Source organism: Hydra vulgaris, chromosome 09 (genome assembly GCF_038396675.1).
Source record: "Hydra vulgaris chromosome 09, alternate assembly HydraT2T_AEP".
Lineage (NCBI taxonomy): Eukaryota > Metazoa > Cnidaria > Hydrozoa > Anthoathecata > Hydridae > Hydra > Hydra vulgaris.
In genome coordinates, this window is record NC_088928.1 from 62,575,752 (window position 1) to 62,588,636 (window position 12,885).

General features: G+C 28.6%; 2 protein-coding genes across 4 annotated transcripts in view; one reads left to right on the top strand and one right to left on the bottom strand.

Moving 5' to 3' along the window:
• Positions 1-1,531: 1,531 nt before the first annotated feature.
• The window catches only part of LOC105843426 (slit homolog 3 protein), a 106,475-nt gene continuing 95,121 nt past the window's right edge, over positions 1,532-12,885 (bottom strand). For 2 of the 3 annotated variants that reach the window (XM_065806289.1, XM_065806288.1), the window contains 6 exons: positions 7,103-7,174; positions 6,824-7,029; positions 6,430-6,702; positions 6,081-6,265; positions 5,869-5,959; positions 1,532-1,897 (listed from right to left, as the gene is read on the bottom strand). In XM_065806289.1, the coding sequence (XP_065662361.1) occupies positions 1,770-1,897; positions 5,869-5,959; positions 6,081-6,265; positions 6,430-6,702; positions 6,824-7,029; positions 7,103-7,174 (955 nt within the window). In that variant the 3' untranslated portion in view covers positions 1,532-1,769. Of the gene's footprint in view, positions 1,898-5,868; positions 5,960-6,080; positions 6,266-6,429; positions 6,748-6,823; positions 7,030-7,102; positions 7,175-12,885 lie in introns of those variants that run through there. The other variant, XM_065806290.1, reaches the window with a different exon arrangement.
• LOC136084913 (uncharacterized) lies at positions 9,171-10,044 on the top strand. Its single transcript, XM_065806287.1, has 2 exons — positions 9,171-9,603; positions 9,679-10,044. Exons 1-2 carry the CDS (start codon positions 9,174-9,176, stop codon positions 10,023-10,025), a joined length of 777 nt encoding a protein of 258 aa, XP_065662359.1. The 5' UTR covers positions 9,171-9,173; the 3' UTR covers positions 10,026-10,044.

A 12,885-nucleotide genomic window follows, 5' to 3' on the forward strand; every position in this document is an offset into this window, starting at 1 on the left:
GGTGGATTCAGCATAGGGCACAAGTGGGCGAGCCTCCCCCTAAGTCCTCCCAACTAGCGTTGCCTAAAACATAAGTTTCTCATTACAAAATTCTGCGTTTATTTTAAACGGAAATGGAAATCTAGGTAACAAGCAGTCGTTTCCATACCTGTTTTAAATTTCCTGCTGGACTACCTAATATTTATATTACGTCTCTGATTCTGATAGTTTTTTTCAACTATCAGAAACAACTATCGTCTGATGTTCATTTTCTACCGATAGTTGACTTTGCTAGTGTAAATGGACTCATTAAAATGCCTGATGACGTCATTCATGATCTCAGTAAAGATCAGAAATACTTACTTAAAGCATGCAATGCTGTTATCCGAGAATTCCAAAATTTGGATGTAGAAAAGAAGAAGCATTTCACAAATATTCCTCCCGGAAATCTCAATCATGCCAGGTGGCTCACATTTGCCAATCGCCTGCTTCAGTTATACATGTCGACGATAAAACCCACAATTAGTCTGATAAAAATTGTTGATTACGTCATTCAAGTTTACTGTTTCTGCTGGTTTTTAATCAAGAAAAATTGAAGGAGCACGAATTTTTTTTTCATGATTATGAAAAGTGTTAGTAGTCTTAATCATTCTGATATAATAGCAATCGCCCAGAAAGTATTGCAAAGAAACTGTTATTTCGCTCATCCCGAAAGTGTTTTGTTGTCAGCCATTAAAGATGAAAACAAGAAAAAAGCGATCGATGCAGCAAAGAAAATTATTGCATGTAGAAGAGATAATACTGATGGGGTACGTGTTTTCTCTCTAAAAAAAATTTCTCTTAAGTTTCATGCTTCCTCATATTTAGAAATGATCGACTGGTCAAATGTTGATATCTCTCCTCCTCCAATTTTATCTGAAGTGAACAATAAAAATCTCTTAACCAATGTTACAAATAGCACTCTTCAAGATTCTGATATTCCATGCCATTCTCAAAATGTTGAACGTCTGATCAAAGAAGTATCTAGAGTATTTAAGATCATCACAACTTATGAAAAACGTCATGGAATGCTTGTTTCTGCTTCAAACTCGAAACTTAAATAACCAAAATTCGACAGTAAAAAGGACTTTATATAAGGATTTTGCATTTTCAAATTCTTTTTTAATATACAAATGTAGCTTTTATTCTTTACATGGTGTTTTTACACACACACACATACATATAAAGCGTTGTTTCATCTCTTGAAATATTTGAAAGACTTTTATAAGTTAAGAAAGGTTATTTAGGCACTACAAAACTATATATACAAACTTTTCATAAGCTGAAGAAGTTAAACTAGGTAACTTTTACTTTAACAGTTAAGAAAAAAAACTCTCGTACCACAAAAGTGTAAATCTTGTCAAAAAAATGTAACTTTTTTCACTTAAGCCAAAACCTTATGTGTCAATGTCTTGTCAATCAGTTGTTCAAAAGTTGTAACTCATTTGTACCACTTTACTGCCGTACATTCGCTTTTTCCGATACAGTTTTGGGTTTTTGATAAAAACTTAACTTTCCGTTGGAGCAATAATAAATTATATTTCTCATTACAAAATTAAGAGCATTAAAAAATAAAAATAAAATTTACATGCATGACCTTTTATTAAATGATTTTATAACATTTCAGTAAAAAAATTTGATAAAAACGTTGATTTAAGATTCGATAAAAATAAGGAAAAAAAAACATTTTTCTACTGGCTAACAAAGCAACTATCCAGTGTTATCTAGTATTCAGCCATTCAATTCAAAAATTAATAATGCTTATTATCTTCTGGTTCATCTCCCACGGAGTCATCTTTTACAAAAGTGATATTTCGATTCTGCACCAAAGCTACGTTGTAGCTGTTCTTTAAATTGTGCGTCGAGGAGTTATTTAAGCCTGGAAATGAATGCACGGTTTTTATTAGCGTTAAATTTTGTTTTAAGCAATACTATTGACTAAAAAGTTTCAAAAGTTAAACACAGTATAAGCATTTTTATATATATGACAATGCGCAACAATAACACATTATATAATCATAATCGTATATTATACATATATTTTATAATATTACAACAAAACTTGCATAAATATTATTTATATAAAGGATTCCAAAATTTATATTTTTAGTATACAAACAATATCATTACTAGATATTAGGGAAGTAACAAGACACAACTTACATTGTTGTACAAAAAATATATATATATAATATGGGACCAGGTTTTTTTCTTTTGAGTAGATTTTTTAAGAGGATTTGCTTCTAAGCATTTAAGAATCAATTTTCTGGCTAACTGTACAGCGATACTTTTAGCCGCATTTTTTTATTTTAAAAGCATTTTTTTATTTTATAGCATTTTGTTGTAGTCAATTTAGCTTAGTTAAATTAGCTTAATTAAATAATTAACTTTTCCCCCTGACGTTTATAAAATAAATAACAGACTTTTTTAAATATATTAAATCAGTCATGATAGATTCGCTAATGAAATTGCCACTCATAGTGTAGTACGGATAGTTTTATTGATGCTTGCTTTATGTATTGTTATTATATTTTGTATTTCCAAAAAATCACGCACGGAAACTCGTATATGTTTTGTTTATTATTTTCATAAAAATAAAACTGGCGATTTCCAATTTACAATCATTTAATTCTAATCTATATAAATATTTTTAAACAAAAAATGGAATACATTAGTAATGTTATCAAAGAATAAATTAAATTTGAAGCGGAATCACACACAGAACAGAAAAACTCAAATATTGGTTTTAGATAAATAAACTTTTATTACTCGGAAAATATAAGTTTCACCTGTATACTTTTTTTTGTTGTAAACGAAATGCATTTTAGTTAAGCTGCACCGAGCAGTGAACGTCTTAGAGATGAATATTAAGTTAAAAAGAGTTTAGCAGAGTGAGATAAAAGTACAAAAGGACAGATGTCCAGTGAAAAACAAAGAGCCTCAAAGTAGAAAAATACTAAAAAACTGATAAGTAAAATGTTGTAAAAATAGACAATAACAATAAACAATAGTCGAGATAAGTAAGAGTCATTTACTGTTGTTCTACTGAATTGTCGTAAGTATCAAGCGTAAGTGTGATGTATAGACAGTATCAGTGATGGAGCAGATTTATTCGTTTTATAAGTAGTTATCATGTGGTCTGTATTTTTAGGGTGAAAAACATACATTATAGATATAAGTGTGTATGGGTGTCTCGAGTACAGTATGGATTCGTGCCACATGGTACAGTATGAGCACAAAACTTTCGCCCTAGACTGGTCTCCCAAAAGAAGTTCCACTCTGGGTTTACACCAGGGTATCTTGTTAAGGCATTGTGTTTACCCAAAAAGGACTATTCTCAGAGTTTCCGATCAGGACTTCTGAATCGACACTGAGACCAGAAGACACTTAGTGGGGTTCAGTACAACTTGCATACAATTGTAAGTAATTTTTTGACATGAGTGTCGATAAGTGCAGTGGTTTGTCGACGTATAACATAGTTCAGTGAGAGTTGTGAACTGTTTTGAGTTCTCAAAGCTGTGTATGTAATGTAAATAGCCAATGTAGTGAACGTGTGTGTGACTACTGTACTAGCATGTCTTGGTGGTATGAGTTACAAAGATTGTTGAAAGTCATTTAAATTGGTGTAACGTAAGCTAGATGTGAATACTAGAAGTCCAATAACATGTATCTTAGAAATAACAAACTATTACAACTCGATATTCTACAAAATTTAAATAGAATTATACCAATACAGCAACAAAAACTTATATATATGATTTACAACTAATAATCTGTATAAATATTTTACAACTAATAATCTAAAATTATATGAAGTTTTGTAGCCTAATAGGTAGATGTATGTGGTACAAAAGTATGCTTTGTATTTGTATAAGTGAAAAGATTAACTGTGCAAATGTGACGTGACTGTAATTAGTAAACAGCTGGGGCTGTGGCCGGGGCTAGGTTTAATAACATATAACCGCGACCGGGGCCAGGTTTATGACCAGGGCTGCATAAATATTGATAGATCCTATAAAAATGTTATCTTTAATTAAAATTTATGATATGAGTTATAATTAAAAACATTACTTTTATAGGATCGATTAATATTAATGCAGCCCCGGTCATAAACCTGGCCCCTGCGGCTATGTGTTATCAAACCTAGCCCCGGCCATAGCCCCAGTCGTTTACTAACTGTAATGTAACCAGGAGTATCCGAAGTGGAGTATAATTATTTATTTTTTATAAAAAACAGTTAGTAGCATGTATTGCATGGCTGACTTTGTGTTATATACAGTGAATATTTAATAATTAGAATATAAGAAATAATCATAGAAGAAAATCAAAACAAATTAAAAAAAGAAAAAAGTAAAGTGTTAATTCAGGATGTGAGGTGTATGTGCATAAGGATGTGTTTGTTAATGTTGTAGGTAATCTTCTTTGTAGGTTTTGTTAGGTAAATAAATTTACCTAGCATACATATGGTAGTCAGGAAGATAGTCGTTGCTCTGCAGTCCACGCGGAAATTAAATACTTTTTGTAAATGCAATGCATTTTAGTGAAGCTGCACCGAGCAGTGAACGCCTTAGAGTTGAATAATAAGTTAAAAAGAGTTTAGCAGAGTGAGATAAAAGTACAAAAGGACAGATTTCCAGTGGAAAACAAAGAGCCAAGAAATACATTAGTAAGAAATACATTAGTAATGTTATCAAAGAATAAATTAAATTAAAGCGGAATCACGCACAGAGCAGAAAAACTCAAATATTAGTTCTAGATAAATAAACTTTTATTACTCGGAAAATATAAGTTTCAGCTGTATACTTTTTTTTAAATATTTTTAACATTAGTAAAGATTCCCAGAAAGTTACAAGATTGCATTACATATCATTGAGTCACAGCAATCGTTTAAATGCAGTTCACAAATGATCACGCACGGAAGTTGCGAATTAGTCAATTTCATGTAGCTATTTTTATGAAAATAAATTGCTAGTGAGTATTTTAAGTGAAATATTATACTTATAAAACTCATATTTAATATATTATTTCTAGCAAGAGTATAGTTTTGTATATTTCTCAGACTGTAGCAATCTTATTACGCAAAAATAAAAAAAAATAAAAATGATAAAAAATTTTATATCTAATTTATTCCGGTAGCCTAAAATATGATAAAAATATTTTTGTAATAATTGTTACTTAAGAAAATCATAATAGTATGCTTATCGCTTCAAGTTCCAGATTTTAGTTGCTAAAACAATGAAATTTAAAAAAATTCATGCACAGAAATAAAAATGCCCTTTATTATTGCTTATAATTTATTCTGCAAAAAAATTCATATCTTTCATCATATCTTTTATTTCTAATTTTTTTAAGGCTAAGTATTTTCTTTTCTAAAATAATATACATAATACTGCACTACTTGTTTGTATATAAAAATTATATATATAAAAGTTGAGCCAGTCACCCTGCTCAAAACATGGGTGATTGTCGGTGACAATCACCCATGCTTTGAGCAGGGTGATTGTCACCCTCGATTTGAGTTACCAAACTCAAATCGTTGGTGACAGTAACCCTACTTTTTATCCTAAAAACATCGCAGGTATCAATGCCATTATACAATATAAAAGATATAATTGAGATAAAAGTTAGCGCTGTTACATAACATGATGTCATAGTTATTCCACAGGATCACTAATGTAACTATAGTCATAGGAAAAGACTTTTTGTAAACTCTTGTAACTATGCTATAACACAGTATTAATATAGCAGTACAAAAACTGAAGGGTTCTGTTTATAAAAACTGCAAGTTCGATTTATAAAAACATTGAAGTATAAAAATTCAAAAATTTCTAATATCTAAATTTAACTAACCATGTTTAAAGAGTAAATTTATAGTTTTTGAATCAAATCCAAAATCATTATTAACTTCACATTTATAGACACCAACATCTGCACTAGTTAGCTTAAAAATAAAATTTAAAGATAAAAAAAGAGGAAAAATCATCAACTTCAAAAAACTTAAACTCATAAATTATAATTAATGCAATTAAAATATAGTTTTCATATAAGCATCCTGAAAATACCTTGAATATGTGTAAATCGCCATTAAAGTTAAGAACAGAGTTTTTAGTATAGATAAAAGGAACACTATTTTTGAACCAAATACGTGATGGAATTGGTGCTCCGGTTGCATTGCACTGTAGTGTTATGGGTTGATTTGATTCGATAACAAATGTCTCGTTTTTCGAGGATAAAATTGTTGCTCGTACTAAAAAAGTGTTTTGACTTTTTAATAAATCTTTGAAAAAATTAGGATATATTTATTTTATATAAAATAATTAGTTCTAAGAATAATATTATATTTATATAACAATATTATATAAATATATTTATATATTTTTATATAACAAATATATAAAATATTTAAAATACTTCCTATAGAAACTTTAGAAAATGCTACTCCAGACCATTGCTTATTTGTTGCAATGCACGTATAATGACCTGCTGAAGTTCTTTGTATATTTTTTATATATAAAATCCCAGAAGTCATTTGAAATAAAGAATCTGATGAAGGAAGCAAAACACCATCTTTTAACCATGTAAAATTGGCAACAACATTTGAATCGCACTTCAAAAATAATGTAGACCCTTGTAATGAGACAACAGACTTTGGTGATATGGTAACATGCATTTCGTCAGGGTTTTCTTAAAAAATAAGTTTTCTCAAATAAATATGAATCCCAATATCTTCTAAAAATAAATAAGTCAATGAGATTATTATGCTACAATAGAATATAAAATGTAGAATATACAATATAAAATATACCACATTTGAACAAACTTGCATTAATACTGGAAATATCTTTTCCTGATAAAAAATCAGGTTTCTCACAAAAAACTGTTGTGTTAACATTTCTTTTGTTTAACCATGTTTTAAGCCATAATATATTGCAGTCACATTGCAAATTGTTACTTTTTATTAGACGTAACCTTTTGCTAGATTGTGCAAGCGATAATGGTGCATACCAAACGCTGTATTTGAAATATAAAAAATTTTTAAAACTTTTTTCATTGGATGCAATTGATGAAATATAAAATCACATACATTGACCTTAATCGTTCACAATGATCAAATGAACCTTCTTCGATGAATGAAATGCTATTGAAAAATATGACGCTAAAAGAAAATTTAAAATATCAAAAACAAGCCCTAATAAAAAATTGGTTACATGTAGTTAAATTCTAAAGCTCATCATAAAATTACAGTTAGGCGTCACCTATTTAGCAAAAAACTAGTCTAATACACAATATATACATATATATATATATATATAAATTATCAATTATCCTAATTCCGAGGCTTGATATATATATATATATATATATATATATATATATATCTATCTATATATATCTATATAGATACACACACACACCCACACACATCTATAGATATATATGCATACACCCACACATATATATGTATATATATATATATATATATATATATATATATATATATATATATATATATATATATATTATATATATATATATATATATGGAAGTTACTAAAAAACAAAGAATAGTGTTAAAGAGCAAGGAAACGGTTGACAGAAGATTTAATAAATACAGAGAAGATCAGCATGCTAAACTTTAGTAAAAGCTTTTGACATGTCAAAAGCAATAGCCTTTGCTTCGCTGCCTCCATCTAAGGCAGCGACGCAAGGATAGAATTTTTTAGTAAATGCAATTAGCAAGTCTGCTGTGGAATAAGAAGATCATCCATTCTGATTATTTAACTCAAGATAAAATTTGTTAATTAAAGATAAAATATAGAAAACTAATCGAGCGTAGTAGGAGGGATCAGAGTATTCTCCAGAGTTCTTTAAAATCGAAACCACAAATATCATATTAACAACAGAGTTTGGAAAACCTTATTATCAGCTGGACTCAGAACCTTTAAACTGAGTTTTAACGTTTTACTAAATTAAAAAAATAACTGGAAAAATTTTAAAGCCCTTATCAAGAAGGCACAGGCAGAAAGCAATAAGTAGAGCTGAAAAGATCCAGCATTCATCATCCTAGGTAGGAAACAATGTAACACAGGTTTACCTCTATGCCAGCCTAAAAGATGAAGAAGGGGTGCGATGTTGGTTAGTGTGATTCTATTTTTTAGTTTGTCATGCAAACCTTTTCTAAAACATGAATAATTGTATTCTAAGAGCAACTAAATAAAAAATAATTAAAAATTTGAAAATTTTACTAGGTCAAAAAAAAAAGTTACTTTATGGAAATAAGACAAAATACTTAGGCAAAAAAATGGATAATTTGTATGATATTTTTTTAATTAGCTGAAGTTAATAGTGAATATAATATAAAACTAGCTTAACAATTATTGGTGGATTAGAAATAAAATAACTGTATTCCATTTTCTATTTTAGTTATAATTATATTTACCTAAATATGTCCCACATAAGTGCTAAAGGAGCATTAAAGAGAAAAGCAAACAACTTAATACCACCGTGTTCAAAGGAATCTCGGGAACTGCTTGCTTCAGCAGCGCCTTATGGATTACGGACTAAATCCTTAGCCAATTTCAAGACTATTCCAGAAGTCCGCCACATTCTTGGCTACTATCACCATCTAGCTGACACACGCCCCGCACGACCATCAAGAGCTGTTATGCAAATAATAGCAAAAGATTTGGAGCAGCTCTGGAATGTGAAATTTAGCATGCCCTCAGTATCCAGAGCTGGCATCACAAAAAAATTGAATGAAGTTGTGAATGCTTATAAATTAAGTTTGAAGAGAAAATCGAATATGGATTTTTTTATGCCATTTGATATCCTTAATAAAAATATAAAGCTGAAGAGGGAAGAGCAGATCTTCTACAATCATCAAATGGATGATAGAAAGAGCTGTGTATTAACCAGCCAAACAGTTGTTGAGCATCCTGCTAACAGGCAGTTGATACCAAAAAACATGGATCTTGACTATGTAGAGCAACTGTACACAGAGTCAAGCTCTGAAAATGATGATAACGTTGATGATTTTCAGCCTTTGTTTGAACGACCCAAACAGAAGTTTAAATCAAAGGTGAGTAATAATAATTTTTGGAAATAAAAAAAGTTTTTTTATTAAATTTATATTAATTTTACTTTTGGTTTAAGGCGATGCCAATTGCCATTATGTGCGCAGAAGCTGGTATCTCAACCCACAAAGGAGTTAGTGTAACTCGCTCATTAAGTTATTTCCATAGTGACATTCCAACTCCAAATCAATCGGCTATTTTTAAAGCTGGTAAAAGGTTGCAAGTCACAACTCTACTTAAACTTAAAGAAGCTTTGTCTGTTCAATTATCCTTTATATTACACTTTGATGGAAAAGGTGTGGCACCATATGATTATGGGATTAAAAAAGTGGAACGCATGGTCATCGCCCTTCAGTCTGATGGACCAATATTTTGGTACATTGGTCTCAAAACATTACATACTAGCGGAACTTCTAAAAATCTAGCCGCTATGATAACGGAAACATTGTTAGAGTATAATGTTGTGCATAAAATATCCCTTATAATTTGTGACACCTGCTCTGTCAATACAGGTTAGTAAAATTAAAATTATTTATTTTTAAATAATAAAATAATACAATTAAATAAGTTATTCCATTTTACTTCAGGTGGATCTTATGATGGTTCTGGTGGAGTAGTAGGGATTTTAAGATCTAAGCTATTTAACAGGCCTGTTCCTTATTATGGATGCAATGCTCACATTTTGGACCTTGTTTTGAAAAAAATGGTAATTTTCCACTTGCCAACACCATCAAAATCGCCTACTCTAACTGATTTTAAGTTCATTCAAAAACTAAAAAATAAGTATCCGCAATTGAAAGAATCATACAATATCCTGCATAAAACACCTCATCCTCCTCCTACTGTAAAAACCTGGAGAGATGATTATAAGCTATTGGCTAGGTTTGTTTTATTAAAAATTATTATTTTCAATATCAATGATTTGTATATGTGATGAATGCGTTGATGTTTATGCAAATGTCGAATAAAAAATAACTTCACTTTATAAACTTTGTCGTATTTCTTTTGCTTATGTATAAAATAAAAAAAGACTTAAAAAAATGAAATAATTTTGTCTTATTTCCATAAAGTAACTTTTTTTTTTGACCTAGTAAAGTTTTTAATTATTTTTTATTTAGTTTCTCTTAGAATACAATTATTCATGTCTTAGAAAAGGTTTGCATGACAAACTAAAAAATAGAATCACACTAATGTTGGTCAACAGAAATACTCTGCTTAACCCTAAAAATTTTGGTTAAGAGGTCTTCTACAAGATTGATTGATTTAATGGAGTTAACATCTGCCCAAGATGAGTATTTTTATCAAGCCACTATCTCTAGCCTTTATACCACCAAGAGCCCTAATGTGAGGGATTTCAAGCCAGAGTTTATTTCCTAGGCTTTGCCTAGAAAAGTGAATCCTACAAGGCAGCAAGACATGAGACAGGTAGTACTGGATTACATGTTATCAGTAGCAGGATGATCACGATGATCATAAACATAACCTGACCTAGAGTATTTAAAACTGTCTTTTTTTTTCTTATCTTTTCACACTATACATTGAGGTGGGGCAAAAATTACTTTTTTTAAAAGATTCTTCTGTAACACCCCTAGGTTTGTATTATATAATAAAATAACACTTGATTTAACAATTTCTCTAAAAAAAATATTTTAAGGAACACTTGAACCTTAAATATTTAACGAATCTTAGTATGCAAAAATTTCTTCAAAAGTATATCAACTTGGTACTCAAAAGAAGTGAAATTTTATAAACTTTATTTTAGTAATCATATTTTATATAAAAATGTCAAAAAAATCTGTAAAAAACCGCTTAAAATGTAAAATATTAAAAATAAAAATGATTAAAAATGTAAAAATTACTTTTTTATTATTTAATATAAAAATTAGTGAAGTTTAAAAATTATAATAAAACAATCAATTCAGATAAAAATATTAAAAAATGTTAAAAACGTTTATTATACAAAAAACCTAAAATAATAAAATTTATGTAAAACAGTTACTATTTTTGAAATTTTTATAAAATTTTGATTTTTTCGAGTATCCAGTTGAAATACTTAAGATTTTTTTTTTGTGAATAATGTTATGGACATGTTTAATGGTCATTTGGGACTCTTTTATATAAAACAAACCTATAGATGTAACAGGAGAAACTTTCAAAAAAGGAATTTTCACCCATCAAATCATCATAATATACCTTAATGTACATCATAATATAACCATCATAATATAACCATCATAATGTAACCATCACAATACAACCATCATAATATAACCATCATGATATAACCATCATAATATAACCATCATAATATAACCATCATGATACAACCATCATAATATAATTATCATAATATAATTATCATAATATAACCATCATAATATAACCATCATAATATAACCATCATAACATAACCATCATAATATAATTATCATAATATAACCATCATAATATAATTATCATAATATAACCATCATAATATAACCATCATAATATAATTATCATAATATAACCATCATAATATAACCATCATAATATAACCATCATAATATAACCATCATAATATAACCATCGTAATATAACCATCATAGTATAACCATCATAATATAACCATCAGAATATAACCATCATAATATAACCATCATAATATAACTATCATAATATAACCATCATAATATAACCATCATAATATAACCATCATAACATAACCATCATAATATAATTATCATAATATAACTATCATAATATAACCATCATAATATAACCATCATAATATAACCATCATAACATAACCATCATAATATAATTATCATAATATAACCATCATAATATAACCATCATAATATAACCATCATAATATAACCATCATAATATAACCATCATAATATAACCATCATAATATAACCATCGTAATACATCCATCATAATATAACCATCATAATATAACCATCATAATATAACCATCATAATATAAAATCATCATCAAATCATCATAATATACCTTAATGTGACTATTATCATCTCTGTTCGTTCTAGATGCTAAATATCATCAACTTTTAATACCCATGTTACACTGCCATACTGTATGTACTGTATGTACATATAAGTATGGCATGTAACAAAGCTCAGGCGCATGTTTTAAAATGAATTTGATTGAGAGAAAAAAAATATTGATACTTTTACTTTTTTTTTTATTCAAACTTTCTTTTTTGTTTGGACAACATTCCTGCCTTTTTATAAAAAAAAATTCTTTCATTTTTTATTTAAAATGTTAATTCACCTCCCTAAGGCTCCCTAAAATACACATCAAGAATAAAGATGACAATAAATGGTTCGATCAAGAGCTGAAAAACCTGAAAATCTGAACTATTAAAAAGTTATTTGAAAAAAAAAGAACCAAAAAATTTTAATAACTTAAAAGATTTTTATGATTTTGTTGTGCGTCAATAGTTTGACAATAATTAGCTTTGGTAATTATTGACAAAAGTCACACGTTGCATAATTTTATTACTATAACATTTTGTATAATGCAGAGATCATCTCCGTTGTATTTAAAAAATCTGGAAAACATTTTTTTTTAAATGTTTTCCAGATTTTTTAAATACGACGATATACAGAAAAATCCGAAATTTATTTCCCCCATATTTGTCTTAACTTAAATTTAAACTAATGGCTTCCCCCAATTTTTTGAAACTTCTCTTTTTTTAATTGGTAATGACTTAAAAAGTTTAAAAACATATATATTGCAAAAATATTTGTTTAAACTTGTATTTATGGAAGACTTTTTAGAAATCTGG